The sequence below is a fragment of the Crocodylus siamensis genome, chromosome 1 (assembly GCF_052110815.1).
Source record: "Crocodylus siamensis isolate JL-2025a chromosome 1, ASM5211081v1, whole genome shotgun sequence".
Taxonomy (NCBI): domain Eukaryota; kingdom Metazoa; phylum Chordata; order Crocodylia; family Crocodylidae; genus Crocodylus; species Crocodylus siamensis.
In genome coordinates, this window is record NC_143395.1 from 309908715 (window position 1) to 309930350 (window position 21636).

General features: G+C 42.5%; 1 protein-coding gene across 4 annotated transcripts in view; it reads right to left on the reverse strand.

Moving 5' to 3' along the window:
• Positions 1–953: 953 nt before the first annotated feature.
• Positions 954–21636, reverse strand: part of TNFSF13B (TNF superfamily member 13b) — a 34065-nt gene continuing 13382 nt past the window's right edge. For 2 of the 4 annotated variants that reach the window (XM_090031691.1, XM_090031692.1), the window contains 4 exons: positions 17804–17860; positions 16389–16501; positions 16152–16302; positions 14593–14790 (listed from right to left, as the gene is read on the reverse strand). In XM_090031691.1, the coding sequence (XP_089887817.1) occupies positions 14678–14790; positions 16152–16302; positions 16389–16501; positions 17804–17860 (434 nt within the window). In that variant the 3' untranslated portion in view covers positions 14593–14677. Of the gene's footprint in view, positions 1336–10605; positions 10933–14592; positions 14791–16151; positions 16303–16388; positions 16502–17803; positions 17861–21636 lie in introns of those variants that run through there. The other 2 variants (XM_090031693.1, XM_090031694.1) reach the window with 2 other exon arrangements.

Sequence of the window (21636 nt, forward strand, 5' to 3'; positions counted from 1 at the left end):
TCAGTCGCAGTACCTGTGAATTGGATGATAGCTGTGCAGAGATGTGGATTGTATTGCTCTTGCTCTGACAGTATGGTTTGGAATGGTTTGCAACTCTAATATGAAAACCCATTACAGAAAGAAATTGATAGACCAGAAAAATCTGAAGAAATGTATTAGCTGTTGGAGAGGGAGTATTTCTTCCTTCCAAACTAATCTAAGATTCCTTGCACATGTTCAACTAGTTTTATTCGTGTTGCAAAAGAGAACGAAGACAAGGATAGCAAATAATTTATTCATGTGTAGGCAGCCCAAAATATTTGCAGCTTAGGGTCATATTCATCAAATATATTCAGGTACAAGAAGTGGAAAAAAATAGAGATTGAAATAGTACATTTTGACATTTTTAAAGGAAACGATTCAACATTTTTCCAGGCTGAATTTTAAGGGGATTAAGTGCTAGCCACAAAACCAAGGAGGCACTTGTGGTAAGGCCGTGCCCTCAGTTTACACGTGGTTACGTGCTTTTCTGGGGCTGCAGGAGTCCACTGCTATTTCAGGTCCTCCCCTATCCCCAATTACAGACAAGTACTTGAACTTTCAATCTCTCCTGGTAAAGTTTTTGCACTTTTGCCTACAGTAACTGGGCCAGAACAAGAAAAGGACTCTTGAACTCTGATGCTTAGGGTACTTGCCTAAGACAAAGACCACCAACATTAGACAAAGAGAGAATGTTAATCCACGCATCTCATCTCCTATGTGAGGGTTCCAATAACTGGGCCTTGTGACATGAGTGAAGGGAGGAAATGCACCCCCAAAACCATTTTGTGAACAGTGCCTAGGTTCACTTGGTTTCCAGAAATTGAAATAAAAATGTTTCATTTTAAGAAAACCCTGAAATTAATATTTTGTGTAAGATAGCCTCAGGGACAGGGAACTGATTTATTGTGGGGGAGGGGGGCTGGGGGGGTTTTGGGAGGGGGAGGGGTTGGGTTTTTTGTGGCTACTATCCAAAATAATTATTCACACAGCTCTGACTAGGACCTCTTTACACTAGGACATGTACAAAGTCAGGATAAAAAAAAAGACACATCCCCATCTTATGGAACTCACAATTTAAATACAAGACAAGGCAGGACAGGTGGACACAGGCAGTAATCAGGGAAGGAGGGGTAGCAAAATAGTTTTAATGAGAGGGCCCTGCTCAGCATAACAACTGCGGTCACCGCACAACAGCTTCCTTTGCACTGGTTTGGAAGCATGGATGAAATGTTCAGTTCTGTGAAACTTCAGTTTACCTAGGTCTTGGCTTGCAGCTATGCTGATCCTATGACTTTTTCTCTAACTGCACATGATCTATTGAACAAAATGAGATTAATTATGCAAGCAATTTTTTTCTTTTGCCTTAAAATGGAAAAAATATATAGAAAGTTCAATAAAGAGAGTGGAAAATGGGTCATGTTTGTCATAGAAGCAAATGCAACAAAGAATAGACAGGTTAGACTGCCTTCCAGAACCTAAGCATGAAGCAGTACTTCATTGTCCTCTGTGTTCCAGAAATGTGGGTTTCCTTATTCATGTTGGCTTTCAGAGTGGTGAGAGGTAAATTCAAATCAAAGGAGAGGTATTGGTTTTTTTTGTTTTGTTTTTTTAACTTTAATTTTGCAGGGAGTTAACATCAGTATACAAAGGATCAATTTCATGTTTGGCATGTGATAGAGCTGCCCTCTAGTGGCCACATGGCTATGTGTACTATAGAGCTAAAAACCAGAAATGTCAATGTTGATGGTGGTATAGCTGTAATAGCTGATCCTCAAATCCTCTCCCTGGAAGCTCCAAGAAAAACTGCACAAACTAATTATCAGTTTTCCTACCCTGAGAGGCTCTGCAAGATATATAAATGAAGGAATACTGGCAGACTCATCATATTCATCTGTGGTACTCAATGAAAAAATGTCATGGTTCATAGAAATCATCCAGCTATTTTCACTCAAAAAGTGAGTTTTCATACTTCCTCAATAAAATCCATAATGTAACCACCTCCCTGAGAATGACATCCATGCCACTATAAACTTCACCAACATATATACCAACATTCTCCACTATGCAAACATTACCAGATGCCAGAAATACCTACAAGACCACAGGTGACATTAGCAATTCTAATATATTGCTAAACTCACCCACTTAATCCTTAGGCACAGCAATTTTATTGGCAACTGTTATTTTCAGTAAACTATGGACTCTGCTGCTATCAGCACAAAGCACACCCATGTCAATATAGCAAGCTCACCCATGTCAATATAGGTCCCTGAAGAATTTTTAGAAAAATATATGATCAAACTTATTTTGGGCAGTTTACCAATAATGTCTGCCACATCAGTGAGCACAGTTATGACAAGTTAAAGTAGCTACAATTCTGTTTAAAAGTCCTGCTCTCATCCTCGTCCTTTTACTTGGATGGAGATTAGTGGACATGGTAAAGAAAGAGAATGGAAAAATGAGTGTGTAGGTGAAGGGAGGATGACAGTGAAAATAAGAGACTAAAAATTAAACAGAGAAAAAGAGTCAGTTGGCACTTCACTTCACAAGAGTAAGCCATACCAGTTGGGAGAGAGCAAAAAGTAATGGTAGAGAGTGATAACCTTGGAGAATGCTGTCAAAGAGTTGATAGGGAATGTGAGCAAGGGTTAATGACCAGCCTCTAGTATTGGGGTGGGGCAGGCCACTTTATGTGCCTCTGGCTTTGGTGATTCTTCTGTACAAGATTCAAGCTGTCTTTAGGTGCTACCTGTGATGGAAAACCTGCAGAGTAAACGTCCCTGGGGAGGTTCTAATGAAGAGCTTGGTAGGGAGCAGGGAGCATGTCTACATGTTCATGAATATGCAGTGGTTACTGCACAGTAGCACTGGCAAACACCTTTTTTAGTGACACTACTGTGCAGTAGCCTAATAATAGTATGCATTATAATATTAACACTGTTTGTGCTGTGATGCACTACTGTGCAATATTATTAGGTTACTGCACAGTTAGCATCTCATGTAGACATGCCCAGGGAGACATAATGTTGGTCTGTAGTTGAACAGAAGGCTCTACTCTGCCTTCTACTTGATTGGGAACCAGGCCGTTAGTGATACAAGCAAACATTCTTACCACCTTTTTACAGATAGGGAAACTAATCAGCAGAGAAATAACTTGGCTTGGCTAAGATCACAGGGTAACTCCAAGGCAGGGCTAAGAAATGAACATAGAACCCTTGGCGCTCAGCCCTCAGTCCTGAATGAATAACTTCCTCAAATACCAATGTTACTGATTCCAAGCACTGCCTGAATACTATCCTGTCTACAAAACCTGTCTTGTATACAGTTCACAAAATGTCCTTTGCAATACTTGAAGGTGATTGTCTGGGTGCTCCTTAGCTGTTTCTTAGCCAAGTTTTAAAAAGAATTTCCTTTTCACTATCTTTTGTTGACAAATTGGTCCCTCCATCTCCTTGATCATATTTACCACTTTTCTTTGAAAGTTTGTCTAACATCTCTCTAATAACAACCGTAGGAAAGCATGCGGCATGCTAAGTGAAGACTCAACAGAACAACTGTCATCTGCCTTTTTGCTCCATGAGTGGAAAGTAAAACTCAGAAAGTTACATTTTATAGATTTCATAGACATTAGGGCTGGAAAGGATCTCAGAAGATCATCAAATCCAGCCCCTGCCCCAGGGGCAGGAAGTCAGCTGGGGTCACAGGATCCCAGCAACATAAATGTCCAATTGACTCTTAAAGGAATCCAGAGTAGGTGCTTACACCACCTCTGATGGAATTCTGTTCCAGGTCTTGGGGGCTTCCAGGTCTCGCAGCATTATCATATTTCAGCATCAACTGGGTGTTTGATTTTGCTAGGCTTTCTAGGTATTTTGCTATTAGTGCTCACTTACCGTTCAGATAACGCCCACCCAGACAACAAGCATTGATTTTATTTCCAATAGTCAACCTCCTGAATTCTCTGTCAGCCCTGCCTAATGCTCATGCTTCACAGATCAGTGTCACGACTGTGTTTCCATAGCTTATATTGTCATCAAGATATGGTATGGCTCTATTCCACATAGGAGCTGTGAAAAGGATGCCCAGGACAACTTAACCTTTCCTGGATTTACCCATATGGACTAGGGACGACATTACACATAAATCAGTTTAAGTGATCAGAAATTCGTTTAAACCTGTAACAGAACAGACATTCAGTGCACATAAACCAGTCTGAAAATGGCTGAAACCAGTTTGAGATAAACTTAATTGAATGTAGTTCAGACTTAACTGGTTTGGGTCAAACCAGTTTATGCAATGTCTGTCCCAGACCCCTTGCTGGTTTCAGATAAACCAGACTCCCCCAGCATCCCGGCATGCTCTCTCGGCTGGGTGGGGCTCTCTGCTCCACAGCAAGTCTGGTTCTTGCCCTCTGATCCCTCGCTGGAGCTCTGGCAGAGACTCAAGGGTACAAAGCATCTACCTGGCTTCATCCTGCCTTCCCCCACCTTGCAGCATGTGGTATGCTAGCTAATGCCAAGAGGTGTCTCTGTAAGGCAGAGAGGACAGTGTCATTAGGGCTTTTTGGAGCTAATCAACAGGTATCTGGTAATGTCCCTCCTTGGAATGTTCCCTTCCTCCCTTCCTTGCAAAAAGTTGTTTAAGAAGAGCTTGAACTAAGGCGAGGGGCTTTGTTTTCTGTTAAATGCTGATAACAGAGCTGATAAATGCTCCGTTATGGAGGGTGGGGCTCCTAATCAGAGGATCCTCCCAGGGCCTGGCTACACCCCCTTCAGTTCACCACTGTGGAAGGAAAGGGAGGGCGGTGCTAGCGCCTCCTGGCTTCTAGTCTAAGCCACTGCAGGGATGTGCCTGACTTTCCTCAGTCCAGAGGGGATGTCTGTGCTGTTAGAAACTGGTTTAGCCTGTCCAGGTTAGACTAACCTGCAAAGATTGAAACAATTTCATAGTTTCTAGGGTCGGAAGGGACCTGAGCAGATCATCTAGTCCGACACCCTGCCATGGCAGGAAAGAATACTGGGGTCAAATGACCCCAGCATATAACCTCCTCTTAAAGACCCCCAGGGTAGGAGCCTGCACCACTTCTCTTGGAAGCTGGTTCCAGACCCTAGCCGCCCTGACTGTGAAGTAGCGCCTCCTGATATCTAACCTAAACCTACCCTCTGCCAGCTTGTGACCGTTATTCCTGGTCACTCCTGGTGGTGCTCGGGGGAACAGTGACTCCCCCAATGCCTGCTGATCCCCCCTGACTAGTTTATAACAGGCCACAAGATCCCCCCTCAGCCTTCTCTTTTGGAGGCTGAACAGGTTCACTTCCCGTAGCCTCTCCTCATAGGGCCTGCCCTGCTCTCCCCTGATCATACCAGTGGCCCTCCTCTGGACCCTCTCCATGCTGTCAACATCCCTCTTGAAGTGTGGTGCCCAGAACTGGACACAATACTCCAGCTGCGGCCTGACCAGTGCCGCATAAAGGGGGAGGATCACATCTTTGGACCTGCTCGAGATGCATCTGTGGATGCATGCCAAGGTGCGGTTGGCCTTTCTAACTGCCTCTCCACACTGCCGGCCCATGTTCATCTTGGAGTCAATGATGACCCCCAGGTCCCTTTCCACTTCCGTGCTGACAAGAGGGGAGTTCCCTTACCTGTAGGTATGGTGCCGGTTGTTCCTCCCAAGGTGCATCACCTTGCACTTGTCTGTGTTGAAACCCATCCTATTCTTGTCCGCCCACCCTTGTAACCTGTCTAGGTCTGATTGTAGCCTGTTGCATTCTTCCAGTGTGCCCACATCCCCCCACATCTTAGTGTCATCAGCAAATTCGAACAGGGTGTTTTTTACCCCCTCGTCCAAATCACTGATGAAGATGTTGAACAGTGTGGGCCTGAGGACCAAGCCCTGCGGAACCCCACTGCCCACATCCTTCCAGGTTAAGAAGGACCTATCAACTACCACCCTCTGGGTGTGGCCCACCAGCCAGTTGGTGACCTATTTGACTGTGTGGGTGTCTACACCACAGCCCCCCAGTTTCTTAATGAGAACGGGGTGAGAGACAGTGTCAAAAGCCTTCTGGAAATCCAGGAAGACTATATCCACTGCTACCCCTGCATCTAATGATCTGGTGATCTGATCGTAAAAGGCCACCAGGTTGGTCTGACAGGACCTGTCACTGATGAACCCATGTTGGTTGCCCCTAAGCATGCAGTCCCCTGGTGGCCCCTCCTGGATGTGTGCCAGCATAATTTTCTCGAACAGCTTGCCTAGGATCGAGGTAAGACTAACCGGCCTACAGTTTCCCGGGTCCTCCTTCCTGCCTTTTTTGAAGATGGGGACCACGTTGGCCCTCTTCTAGTCCTCCGGTACCTCACCAGAGCGCCACGAGTGCTCATAAAGTTGTGCCAGGGGACTTGCAATGACCTTGGCCAGTTCCTTTAGAACTCTAGGGTGGAGATCATCTGGCCCGGCTGACTTAAATACGTCCAACCCCTCCAGAAGCTCCCTAACTAAATCCTCGCTAACCCATGGCCCAGGTGTGCCTCCCCTGGGGCCCGAGGGGGGCCCAGCAGGGAGGTGGCTGTTCTGGTCCCTACTTAGGAAGACGGAGGCAAAGAAATCATTAAACATGTTAACTTTGCCGTCTGGTGTGACGACCAAGTTTCCCATGGCGTCCTGCAAGGGCTCCACATTACCCAGGACCTTCTTTTTACCCCCTACATATTTAAAAAAGGACTTCTTATTGTCCTTAATCTGGGAAGCTAGTCCCAGTTCCATCTCTGCCTTGGCCTTCCTAACTACCATCCTACATCCCCGAGCAACTACAGAATAGTCCTCCCTGGTGATGATCCCTTCTTTCCATTGGGTGTAAGCCTCCTTTTTAGCAAGGAGACATTCCCGGATGCTTTTGGTGAGCCATGGAGGCTTGTGTGCTCTCCTGCTCCCTTTGATCCTCATCAGGATTACCTTCCTTTGGGCTTGGAGGATCATCTCCTTAAGGAGCGACCACTCTCCTTGGACACCTGGGTCCCCTCCCCTCCAGGAGCTCAGCGCTTCTCCAACTATCCTCCTTAGCTCATTGAAGTCTGCCCTCCTAAAATCTAGGGCCGCTGCCTTACTGCATGCCTTTGCCACCTTGCGCTGGATGGTGAATTGCAGCAGGCGATGATCGCTGTCGCCCAGGTGGTCGAGCATCCGCAGCCCCTTCACCAGGTAATCACCCGTGGCCAGGACTAGGTCCAGCAAGGCGTCTCCCCTGGTGGGACTGTGCACCTCCTGGGTTAGATGGAGGTCCTGCACTCTGGCCAAGAACCTACGTAAGCGTTCAGTCCTGGCTGGCTGTTCTTCCCAGCAGATATCCGGGAAATTCAGGTCCCCCGTGACTACCACATCCTTAGCCTTCGCTACCTCGGTGAGCTGACCCAAGAATTTCTGGTCAAGCTCCTCTCCCTGTTTGGGAGGTCTGTAGTAGACTCCCACCGTTAAGTCCCTTTCCCCTCAACTGCCTTGTACTCTAACCCAAAGCACTTCAGAGTGCCCCTCCCCTGACTCCTTGCTAATTAACGAGGATGTGTATTCCTCCTTAATATAAAGCGCCATGCCCTCACCTCTCTTTCCTATCCCGTCCCTCCTGTACAGCCTATAGCCCTTGACATTCACCGCCCAATCATGCGTTGCATCCCACCACATTTCCGTAATCCCCACTATGTCCGGGCTGGTGTCAGCCAGCAGGAGGGTGAGTTCCTCCTGCTTGTTGCCCATACTACGAGCGTTTGTGTAGAGGCATTTGAGGCCTCCTGTGGGTGTATATACTGACCCCCTAGTCCCAGCGTTACCCTGGCCCCTATCTCTTACCTGTTTATTCGCTTCACTCATTGGTCTGGGCTGGGCTGTAGTTGTGGGTGCTGTTTGGTCTGGCAGTCTGATGTTTCCTCCGCCCTCATCTTCCCCTTCCCCCGACAAGCCTAGTTTAAATTTAGGCTCAGGCTTTTTGAATGTCTGTCCCTAGCCTAATAGAGTGGGGATGTAGCCTGAGAAAGTTGGAACTACAGCCCATTGAATCTGCAGTTACACAAATCTAGTGGTCACAAAGTCCTGTTTCTTTGGACTATGGAATTGCAGTACTAGAATCAGGGCTCTACATTCTACCTGAGATGGGAGAGAACAACAGATTTCAGGCCCTTCTACATTTACTAGAACAAGCAAAAATGGCTAAAAAGAGTGCCAGAATTTATGTTGCCAGAACAACTTGAGTGAATTAACTTTGTGTAATCCCATGTTATTTTTTCCCCATAGCATTCCTAATTGCATTAAATCCCCAGGATAGATAGTGTTCACTTAATGAGCAACATTTTTTTTCTATCCTTATTACTCAGTGGGAAGTCCAGTACCTTATTTACTACACACTATTAAACCTGGCTCTGATGGCAGAAGTAGTTATTTTTATGGCACACATTGCTACATTTATTTCATTCATTTTTACAACATCCCAGTGAAATGATAAGGTATTATTATTCCCTTTTACAGAGGGAACACTTAGGATCAGTGTTCACTAATTTTATATATATATCATTTGAGTTGCATAGGAACTACTTTTTCCACTTTAGTATTGTATAGCATCCCATATGTTTACAGTAGAGCTACCACAGACTTCAGTGGCAGCTGTGAAAGCTCAGCACTTCTGCAAATTAGACCACATAGCCTTAAGTTGGTCATATACAAAATGAGGAACACACAACAGATGAACACCTGTGAAGTTTTTTTTTAAGGAACTCAGTATCAGACAGTAGAGTTGGTCAGAAATTTTCCAACAGAACAAAATGTCATTTAAAAAATCCCCCAAAACACAAAAGTCTCAAATGCTTTGTTCATAATGTCCTAATTACCTTTTACTGAATGCAGGACAAGGTTATAAAGAACCACCACTGGATTTCTGAACAAACCTGTCCTGGGGCAGAGTTTTGAGGTGCTTGACCATGAAGCAATTGGGCTGGCAGGACCTAAAGAAGTGCAGGGTTCTGAGGCCTATGGCCCTTTGCTGGAGGTCTACCTCTCAACTGGGGACCATGTGAGCCACTGAGTGGCTACAGGGCCTGGGAGTTTCCAGTCCAGTTGAATTTTTGAGCAGCTTTGGTTCCATTCCAACTTGGACCAAAATCAGTTTTGAAGAACAGAAATGTCCCGATAACCAGAAACCCTACTTTTCAGCCAGCTGTAGTAGGCACAGGGATAGAATACATTCTCCAGGACAGCCATGAATAACTTTAGTCATAACAATTGTATGTCTTCCCACAGTCTCTTGCTTCATTCATTATACATCTTTTATTGTCTCAACTGGGGCTGGGAGTGCCAGTCAGCTGACTGGTACTCTCAGCCATAGGAGTGTCCTAGAGTGAAGGGATCTGATGTGCTCCTATGGCTAAGAGCACCAGTCAGCTGACTAGCATTCCAGACCATGGAGCGTACTGGAGCCCTTAAAAACTCCTGGAGCAGGGTGCACAAGGCTACTTGCTAGTGTAGGAGGACCCTGGAATCATGATCCTAGGCTATCCCTGTACTGGCAAGATGGCACAATTAGGGTCTGATCCCTGATCCCACAACCATGCCTCCTGCCACACGTGAGTGATATGGCAGGAGGCAAAATTGTTGGGATCCCAAATCAGATCCCATTGCATCTTAAACTGAACATGTGTCAACGGCCTCAGTTTCCATACCAACTAATTTCCCCTTGTCACCCTCTTACTCCATTTCATGTCCAGTTCTAGTTAATCACTTCCTTCCCTTTCTATTCCCTCAGACTCCTGGTTCAATTTATACTACCTACCTGATTATTAAGGCAGCTCAGGGTCATTGGGGCTGCCTCCGACCTATTGAAAAATGCTCCAGTACAACTTGGCATCAGAGAACCCTGCTGCACCCTTTAAAGGTCCAAACACAAGGAGATGGCCTGAGGGACTGGCTCCCTACACCAGCAGTTGCACAACTGGGATCTGAACATTTGTATGCCTGATCCCAACTCATGACATGGCAGGATTTGAGATTTGAAAGACTGGGGATAAAATTCCAAAATGCAAAATCATTTTAATGTCTGCCAAGGACCATAAAGATTGAAATACAAGATCTGAGATAGCCATTGGTCACTGTGGTGTTTAAAACAACAATTATATGTGCCACAGGTGAAAAAATATTAATAATAGTACCTTACATCCATACAGTGATTGACTTGAGGAACTAAAAAAGATTTACAGACATTAATTATTCCAAACAAAAATGCTTGTGTGGTGATGAAACGTATTTTCTTCTAATGGGTTCATACCAAAGGAGACAAGATATTAAATAACTTGTTTCACATCAATTTATTAAAATCAACTCTCATACTCTCCAGTCTGCTTTTTGTATGGTATATCACAGTGGTCCTCAACCTTGTGACCCCTTCTGGCTTCAGCAATCAACAATGGCAAATATTTGGACCCCTAGTTATCCCCTGAAAGCCAAATTCAGTCAACAGGCCAGAAGTTGAGCATCACTTTTATATCCAGTTTGAAAGAACTTATCAAATTAAATGTGCATTTTTCTCTAGGTAAAGGATATCACAAAAATGAAAAGACATGGTTGTAAGAAAAAGAGGTTATTTGGTACCTAAGAACCTTATCTTTGAGATCTCGTGGGGATCAGGAGAGGTCCCAGATGACTGGAAAAAGACAACTATAGTACCTTTATTTAAGCAAGCTAAGAAAGAGGATCTGGGGAACTACAGACCAGTCAGCTTCACTTCAGTCCCTGGAAAAATCATGGAGTAGGTCTTCGAGGAATCCATTTCTAAGCACTTGGAGAAGTTGATTAGGAACAGTCATCATGGATTCACCAAGGGCAAGTCATGCCTGACCAACCTGATTGCCTTCTATGATAACATGACTGGCTCTGTGGATGTGGGAAAAGCAAGGGATGTAATATACTTTGACTTCAGCAAAGCTTTTGATACAGTCTCCCAGAACATTCTCGCAAGCATTCTAAGGAAGTAAGGATTGGATGAACGGATTGTAAGGCAGATAGAAAACTGGCTAGATCATTGGGCTCAAAGGATAGTAATCAATGGCCTGATGTCTAATTGGCAGCTGGTATCAAGTGGAATGCCCCAGGGGTCGATCCTGGGACCAGTTTTGTTCAATATCTTTATCAATGATCTGGAAGATGGAATGGAGTACACCCTCAGCAAATTTGACACCAAGCTGAGGGGAATAGCAGATACACTGGAGGGTAGGGCTAGGATTCAGAGACCTAGTCAGATTGGAAAGCCTTTAGTTGAGAGAGATATTACACAAAGTTTGGGACACAAAATGCCTTACGCCAGTTCTAGGAAAACAGATACAGTCTTATCTAAATAAGTAGATAGAACAATGACTTTTGTTTAACACTGTTATGTAAATGAAAATAGTCACATAAAAAGGAAAGTCAGCAGTGAATCCATGGAATAAGTTATAAGAGGTGTTTATAGACCAAGTGAAAAAAGTGAAATAAAGAAACCTAATTAGGTGAAAGAATAAGACCATTGAAAAAAGTAAGAGAAGTACTATTAACTGTGGAGTACAGAAAAGTTAGGAGAGAGAACAGGTTAATGGTAATGTACAATTAGAACATTGTTCAAGTCTATGCTTTTGGGGTATGTGTTCCCAGAAAAGTTAAGTATTCTCAGGGTCATCTTCTAAAAGTATTGTGTAGGTTTCCCTTAAAGACAGGCCAGAGGTAGAATGGCTGTTCTGTTAAAAATGTTCTCCCACTTGCAGCTGGGTGGCCCAGTCCTCTATTTTGATGTGAGAGTTCATTAAATAATTACAGCCAATTATAAAAAGGGGTCAAAAGTATAGATACCTATTCCCAGCCTCTCAAATGCAAGCTTCCAAACAACCTTTGCAACAGCACTAATCTTTTCATCATCTTTAGACTCTTCCTAAAAAAACATAAAGCCCACCAACAGATTGCCACTATCTGCCCACAATGAAACCACTATAATCCATAGATCCTACTTGTTTCTACCACATGTGACATGGCTCATCCAGCGTACCAACTGCTATCATAGAAATAATGTAGGTGAAACTAAAGGTGCAGACAGAAGTGACAATTTCTGCCTGATCTGGCCCCTGAAAGCACTCTATAGCTGTGACCAAAGACAAGTGCAGAGTGCTTTAAAAGGGCCCAATTCCACCATAGTCTGAACCATCACTATGTGAGGGTTCAGATGAAGATGCTTCAGAGTGGAGTACCTTCATTAATTGCTGTCTCCATGCACCAGGAGCATGGCTTGGCTGATGCAGCCCAGCACTGCTCCTAGTGCTGTTTTCATTATGGGGGGGAGGGGAAATGGAGGAAGCTCGATCTGAGGAATGCCCAGCTGATGCTAGAGGTGGGGCGGGTGAATTAGAGTCCCCCAAGGTGCGTTCCAATCCACTCACTGCCCCCCATTCCAGCACAGTTGGGACTGGATTTTCCTCCCCTGCCTTCTCCCCCTTTCATCCTGAGACAGAATGGAAGCAGGGAGGGGGTGAGGGGCAAAGCTTGGGGAAGAGGTTACAGCAGGGGTGGGCAATTATTTCTGGCAGTGGGCTGCTTACTGAGTTTTGGCAGGCCATTGAGGGCCACATGACAGGTAGCCAGGGGCAGATAAATGTTAATTTTCTAAATTTTTTAGGGGTCCCACGGGCCAGACAGAATGGCCTGGCGGGCCACATCTGGCCCATGGGCCACATTTTGCCCACCCCTGGGCTATGGAAACACAGCCTCTCTCCCTGGTTCGGCTCCAAATTGAAGCTTGATCCCCTACCTCCTGACCCAACAGCTAATGCCTGTTAGGTCTGGAGGACCACGCTAACTCATGGCACTTTCTGTAAGTGCCATGAGCTAGACCCGGGAGATGCATTTCTGTTTTGACCTTAAGGGCATTTGTGCACATGCTTGCACTGCACCATTGTGTACCTTTAAAAGTGCCTGGGGCTGCGGCGCATGCATTTGTATAAACAGGGAAATGCACATCAGCACTGACAACGTGGCGGTGGCACGCTTTTGAACTAAAACACATTGAAGGTGTTTTAGTTCAAAAGTGCACCGGTATCATTTTCTCAGCACTGATGTGCATTTCACCGTTTATACAAATGCATGTGATACAGCACCAGGTATGTTAGCTCACGTGTGGAGCAGACTCGATTAACTGAGTCTGCTCTGATGTGCTAGATTTCTGGCGTGCTGAAGTAGACAAATGTATGTGTATAAATGCCCAATATCACTACTCCACTCTAGAATGAACTGTCATAGGAAAATTATAAAAGGACAGACATACCAGTGGGAGAACACTTCACAGAATAACAATTCCATCTCTGACCTCAAAGCCCTAGTCTTCAGGGAAAGTCTAAACAGTACCTTTAGGAGACAGGCCTGTGAACAAAAAACACATAACTTTTCTGGACACAAAAAACTGGTGGATTTAACACAAACAATGGCTTTATATCTCAATGTAACATTACAATACTAACTTCTCTACTTCATGAATAATAATAATACTCCTCTTCCCTTAGAACAGTCCAGTTCTTTTCAGGAATTAGGTATATCTATTTCCATTTGTTTTACTTGATCTGTAACTGTCCCTTATAACTGCTCCTTGTGTCACAGGGTTACTGCTCACTTTCCTTTTTAAGTGAGCATTTCCAAGATGAGGTTAAACAAAAAAATATTGTTCTATATGGTATACTAGTTAAATGAGGCTGTAACTTGAGCCTTTCTGCTCAAGCAAGGGCAATTTTGTGCCAAAAACCTTGTTTGACATCTCTCCCAACTATACAGCGAGTCCAAGAAAAAGCTATAACCAAACAAATCCAGCTTCTCAGATACTCTGGGGACCATGACAGCTACCACAACACTATTCTACTTTTGTCCCAGGTAAATTTATCTGTACTTCTTAATGTACTTTCATATATACAATGAGAATTCCACTCTTGATGATTTTTTTAAAATTCTTTGTTTTAACAATAAAACATTTCATGTTTAAGATGTTAGATTTATCCAATATATAAATATGATGTGATCATTTCACTTCAATATCACATGGATAATGAGTTAGTAATCAACAGGGATCCTGGTTTTCCTCTGGCAAAAAATGCCCGATATTCAGATTTTAAAAAGTAACCCCAAATCCACATTTTCCAGGATAAAAATGAAACACTGCTATATTATGACATTTCATTTTAAACATGGAAAAATGTGAATTTTGGGTTACTTTTTTAAATCAAAAAATTGGGGATTCTTTTTATCAGAGAAAATTAGGATCTCTAGTAATCATAATGGTCTATTTTGCACTTAAGATAGTTTGCAGTCAGGTTGTAGTGTTGGAGGACTCTTTACTTTGCATCTGAGACAAGAAGTAATTTCAAAACTGTAAGACATGCCCTCTTAGCTGTTATATATATTCTTTTATCGCCTAAAATAAGTTGTGTTTCTGGTCATTCATATTATGTACCACAAGCATGTCTTTTGGGTTTCCTGTTTTGGGCTGGCTCATTAAACCAAATGAAAGGGCTCAGAAAAAAGACTGAATTGGCAGCTTTATTGTATTTCAATTTGTTTTTCAATGACACAAAGAGAAGAAATGTTGATAAGCATGAAGTATAAATGCAGAGCATCACAAGAGTCTAACTGCACCAAAAAAAGTGCCATCTCCATCCAGTGATATTTTGGCTCTTTTCCGTGGTATTGTAAGTTGAAGCTCATCCCCTTCTTCTAGTTTTGCAATGCCTAGCAAGAGATTTGAAATATCTTTATATAAATATTTTACTTATAGATCTACCAGATGGTATCAAATACATTACTCTTTTTGTGTCAGAAATCCAAGTAAGCACTAATACTATGGCCCACCATACCTTTGAATCTCTCTCCTTGATTTTAATAAGCTGCTTTATTAAAAAAATATAGATATATAGTCACCTAGCTTTTTAGGCATCTTTAGAATGCTACTGTTGAGTCACCAGGATCAGTCTAACTCTGCTTCTCATAACAGATGATTGAAATTTACTATCAGCTTATATGGAAACATAGTTAATTTCCACCAGACATGTCTGTACATCAAGACCTGTACACGTATGCCAGATTAATACTTTTTATTAGCACTCTTCTGAGTGCTCTAAATATGTGTGCATTACCTTATCTCCCTATAGAGTTTAAGGAACCATTGTCATAGACTATGAAACTCCATTTCATCAAACCTCATTCAATAGGCCCTTAGTTCTCTACCTGCCTTTCCTCATTTTTGCTGCTTAGCAAGATGACTCTCTGAATAGAAGCTTTATTTTGCATTTTATCATGTACCAAGTACCTGATATATTCAGTGATGCCACAGTTCATTGTTACTAGCCTTTCAGTTCACAATACAACCAGTTCTGGAACTGTGAAATGGTGACCAGACTATACAATCACTGTGTGAATCACAAATTGGAGTGAATAAAAGAGGAAACATTTCACATATAAATGTCTAAGTAATCCACTAACCCCCCTCCCCCCATAAATGCAGAACTAATCTAAAGCAAAAAACCACACACATGGTTTGTGTGTGTGGTTTTTGAGAAAAAGTTAATGATTTTGTAAGGAATGGCAGAGCCAACACCATCTTAATGTGAGCCTTGCCTGAGTAAAGGTTTCAGATTTAGGTCAAATTAGATCCATAACTGATTTAATTTATTAATGAGGACCATGGTGCTAAAATAGTTATTGCGCTATCTAAATATATATAGATTTTCATAGTTTCATAGTTAGTAGGGGTGGAAGGGACCTGACCAGATCATCAAGTCTGACCCCCTGCCATGGCAGGAAAGAGCACTGGGGTCAAACAACCCCAGCAAGGTGTTCACCTAATATACACACATATACAGACACACATAAATATGATGTTAATGTGAAAACTGTACTCCTTATGGATTGTTTCAGTCATTTATACTCACACACACAAATTTTTTTTTTTAAATACTGTATGTTTATATATAGCGTGATTTCTAAATGTATTCCATTTTCTTTATAACTGTTAAAATATGAAATAAAGTATCACCATAGATTACATGAAGTACAGATCTATAATAAATAAAGCCAAAAACTCAGATATTTACCAGCAGTATAGCATGAATTGTTTGGATAAGACTGAGGCATGTTTTGGATACAACGAAATAATGTCACCAAGCTGAGATCATCACCAAATACATGGGCCTTTTTCCTCTGTATTAGATGTCCCATAGCAAATGTTGTATCAGTATATAAAACCTAAAGAATGAATAAAAGCAGATTTTAAATGCACAGTATGAAGATTTTAAAAAGTCAGCTATTACATTTCAAATAAATATTGTTACCTGGCCATAAATGAAAAAATAACCTGTTTCCTTGACCACGATTTTATTTCCTTGTTCTTCCAAAGCTGTTCCTCGTTTAAAGCTGAGAAGCCATGGGACGATGCTTGAATCATCTAAAAGAGAGAGAGAGAGAGAGAAAAAGAAGTGTTTCTGGTAAGAGGAACCTTCCTCCCTCCCCCCAAACAAACCCAAAAACAAACAACCACCCAAAACCAAACATAGCTATTTCATTCTGGTTTCCATTTCCGCAAAAATAACAATGTTGACTTCTGGAAAAATAGCATCATTTCTTGAAACAAGCAGGAAATCGGTGAGAATTATCCAGCTGAAAAACTTTCATTACTTTTAGTCTTTAAACAGCATATAGGCAATGTCTAATTCAAGATATACAAGGATGTAGCTAGGGTGACCACATTTCCCTTATTAGGCAGGACAGTCCTGCAATATATAGACACATGTCCTGGGTTGCATGACTCTGGGATAGCTTTTGTCCTGGATTTGCAGCATCTGCAGGGATTGGGAAATGGCAGGTTTCCCCTTAGAGGCAGTAGTGTTCCAGCTTTGCAAGGGGCTGTCGGAGGTGGGAAGCAGGGGATATTGCATGCATGTGCATGCCAAAACCAGGAAGCATGGAGAGCAGCTCCCTGCAGGGAAGTCTGTGGGGGACAGGAGGTAGAGGAGGGCTAGGAGGAAGATCAGATCGAGCCCCGCTCCCCACCATGGTGACGGAGGGAGTGAGGCAAAGGCTGTGTGTGCTGTCCAGGTAGGGCAGTGTGTGAGGCCTGCGTGTGGAGTGGAATGGACCAATGGGTGGCTTATCCAGGGGGTGGAGGGCACAGGGGACACATGCCCCCCAGATTTGTGTGCAGGGCAGACGTGGATGTGGGCTGCTCACTGCAAGCTCAGGGCTCCCAGCCCTGTTGCACTTCCATGGCAAGACATCCCTTGCCCACTCAGCAGCAGTGGAGGTGGTGACATGGAGTTGTGTTCTCTGCTGCTGCTGGGTGGACAGGAGGCACGCGGCCAGCACAGGGCTCCCAAGGGAAAGGCAGCAGGGTGGGGACCCCTAAGCCAGCAGCGAGCAGTCCGTATCTGCCCCCACTCTGCTTGGCTCTGGTTTGGCAGGGGTGGTTGGGGGAAGGTGGGCATGTGTCCCTCCTTCCCCTTTTGACAAGGTGGTCACCCTATGTGTAGCATGTACTCATACTTTTTTATGGAGCATGGTGTCAGATTAGTTAAGACATCTTTCTATGGATGCGGAGGCCTGGGTTCAAGCTTTGCTCTGGATTCATGCAAGAGGCTGTCCCATGTTCACCCAGGACATGCTCCCTTGTGCCTACAGAAACTAGTGTGCTTTAACCACAGTGGTCCAATATATTCTTAGTCCTGGGTGGATTTCTGAGCTTGACTCTTACCTTTTTGTTGGATATCACTTTTGCTATCAGCAATCAATTGCAAACAGGCCTGTAGCACTGCAAAGCAAACATATCCCTTTTTAAATCAAAGAAACACATATTATAAGAAAATCACTAAAAGAATAGTTTAAGATCTTGGTGGAAAAAATAGTGCAAGCAGAATCATCAGGCAGATATTCTTAGTCTCACTACCTGGAAATAGGTTCTTCTATTTCTTGTTGTGGCAGATACTTGTCAGTTATGCTAAGGTGAAGGAAAATTTTCACCATTTTCACCATTTTAACAGGTACTAGGTAAGTATGAGATTTCAGTTTATGCAGTCAAGCACTGGGACAGTATAAAGCACCAGTTTTTTATCTGCACTCCTAATACAATTTAATATTGTTTAATATTGTAATATTAAGCCAAGTGAATTAAAAGCTGCCAGCTTCATTTATTGAATTAGATTTCTAACTAAAAACCCAAAAAAGAGAACTATCAGTCACAATGGATGTCAAACTTCTTAAAGGTATTTTTGGAACATTAAAGAGTTGTTTAGCTTCACATAAAATATCAGTAGACGTCCACAAGATATACAGATTCATTTTATATTACATTAAAAAAATACGAAGAATTCCTACTGTTCAAAATCAATGCATCTTAATTCCCTGGTTAAGCAATCTTACTTAAGATGTTGAAAGAAATTAATGCAAGTAATGCTATGTATGTTTTAGTATCTGTCAAAACTAATGAACTGCTTTAAAATTTGGGCACTCTGCATGCTAGATGACAACACAGAAGATAAGAATTTAGGGACACATCTATCTTGGAAAACCAGGTACCTGAATAGAACTCATGTAGAACAACCATGAAAAAACCAAACACACCTACACTACTGGTCACAAAACAACTTGGGCACCTAAAATAACTTTGCACCTACAGGTATTTACATGTGTTGTGAGAAACGGTGCTGAACACTTTAATTAGGGAGCCATGCCAATTAAATATGTCCATGCATTGCTTGTATCAGCATCATCATGTGTTCCTGCACTGAAAAAATGGTGGCAGGATGCTTTGAACTAAAGCTCATCAAACATGTTTTATTTCAAAGTGCACTGCTGCTGTTTTTTTAGCACAGAGACGTGTGGTAATGCTGATACACGTGATGCGGAAGGCTGCTGGAGTGCATCAATCTTCATGCTCCAGCAGACTCGATTAATCAAGTCTGCTCCAATACACTAGATTTTCAGCTCCGTGTACATGTATAGGATCCGTATATGTTTTTCTCTAGGTGCCTAGCTGGGGAGCTTCTGCATGTGTCCAGAAACTCAATCAGAGCACCTTGGTGCCTAACTCCTGCCTAAGCTCCATTGCCACCCAGTAGCCCTTAAGGGCCTGATGCATTAGATATGTTCACAGAATGCCTAAAACAAGGATATCACTGCATTTGATATCAAATGAAGCAGCCTTGGTCATTTTCTCTTAAAATATGGTTAATGGAGGAGCTTCCACTGAATGGTTGGCGCACCCAGCCAAACAGCAGGAAAGCTGGGTTTTAGCTCCATCTTAAGCCTGAGGAGACTCAAAGCTACAGCTCTCACTTCAGAAAAAAATGCCTTATCCTCCAGGTGATAAAATAACTTGTGTTGTGGCATCTTCCACTCCAGCTGACACTGAGGTATTATGTAGCTAAGAGTCATGGGGCCAGAAGGAGAGCAAGCCAGAAAGAGCCTTAGGCTAATAATGTTGGATTTCTCTCCTGACAACATCTTTTATCCTGAGATCCTACAGATTTCCAAAGCTATTGTCCCTGTGAAGTATCTGAGATGACACTAGTCCCTGGGACAACTGTGGCTAATTCTATTTAATTGCCATTTGAGCTGTCCATGTAGATGATTGCCTTGCACCTGTTTTGATGCCCAAGACAATCAAAGCCAGGATAAAACCGGTTTCTGTTCTACTCTTAGATTACACTGGCAGTTCGGGCACCCTGCCAGGACAAGGAGAGCTGGACTAAAATTCAGAAATAACCCTGGAATCAAGGACCAGAGCTCCAGACTCCCCTCTACTCCTCCTCGGCTGAATACGCTAACACTTCCTGGATTATTCCATAGTCTGGTGGTAATAGTACTCCTCGAGGATGGTGAGTTTGAATCCCCTTAGGGTCAGGAAGATCCATAACCTCCTAGATGAGTGCTCTAATCAACAGGCTGATGTACAAAAGGGGGAAAAGGCATTGCTTTGCCAAGTAAGTGTCTACCCTCAAGACCAGACAAGGTTATTTGGGTAAATCTGGTATCTTTTCTTAGACCAACTAAAATAGTTGGAAAAATTCTTCTTTGCAAGCTTTTGGGTACAAACAACCATCTTCAGGCAGAGGGAGTGTTACCCTCAAGAGTGATCTTTTCACTTCGAATCCCAAGTAGATAGCTCTGAGTCAAACCTTTTAATCCAAAGAAGGGCAGGAGTACACCCTTTGTTTCCTATTAGCTAAAATTCTAATTAGTTTCCTGGTTCAACATTTGGGTTCTTTGACAGTGCCAGTATCTCCCCATCTCCTGTAAAGGAAACAGTACCTGTTTATTTGCATCACCCTCCTGACACTTTTAGGTATATCAAAGCCTAAATCAGGGACCAGTGTGAATTTTGTCTTTAGTCACACAATCTATGTAATTTTAAAATGGTGAATCACTTTAAAATTGTTTAAGTCACATTAAAAAAAAATAGGTCAGAGAAGTAAGTGTCAGGAATCATAAGAAAAGTCAAAACAGAACCTATAAAGTTATGTTATTTTCATTTCTACAGAAATCATAGACAAAGTTTAAGCCCCAGAATTCCTTTTGAGAGTGAAAGGCATTGAATAAAAGTATCTACAGTATTATCCAGAAAGTAGATGTGTCTGGCAATTTAATAATTTACTAGGTAGGATGAAAAGAAAATCTTGACTTTGATTGCTGAATCCTTTCAGAAACACTATGGGACAGAGTTTGCCACCCTAACTCACAGTGAAGACTGCCTCACTCTGTAAGTAATCCCATTCACGTCAATGGGCCACTGGCCGAGTGAGACATCATTCATTGTGACAAAATGGAGCCCTGAATCTGTCAATAATTCCTATGGCGTAAGAACCAGAAAACTTCTAAAGAAAGAATCTAAAGAACTCTAAATCTCTGATACAAGAAAACAGAAAAACAAAACACAAGCAATCTTCTATTCACTTCTTCCCTCACACTGGTATGGCGAGGAGCTTACCGAAAAGAGAAGCCTTTGGGTTAAGAGTGAAATAAAATTCCTGGAGTTGCACAGCTGCTAAACCAGGAAAAACAGGTAATATCTGCCTCTAAAAATGTTAATTCATTGTCATCAATAATAATGCTCCTTCTTATTTAACTATATTAAGTGTTTACTGGTTACCAAGGAGTAGGAACAGAAAGGAAGCCTCTACAATTTAATTAAAGGAACAAAGATGAGATCTGGAGTCCTATGCACAATTCTGCTTGTCACTGCTACTTCTGTGGTTTAATATTCTTAATATTCTTAAAAAGAAAGTAAAGAACAACAATATTTTATCTGAGGAATTCAGCCTGGCTCTTCTGCAATATTGATTCCTCTGCAACACTGAGTGACAGTTATTTATTTCAAGAAAAGAAAAACAGGCCTTAGTTAATACAACACCAAACATACAAACATATATTAGAATGAATACTATAAATAATAGATTTGAAAGAGTCAACATTTCTGGACTGAACATCCAAGATAGCTGAAAAATATTCAGATTTGAGTTTTAAATGTGCGATTCACATTAATAAATTATAAATAATATGGTTAATAGTGGTACAACATATATAACAATG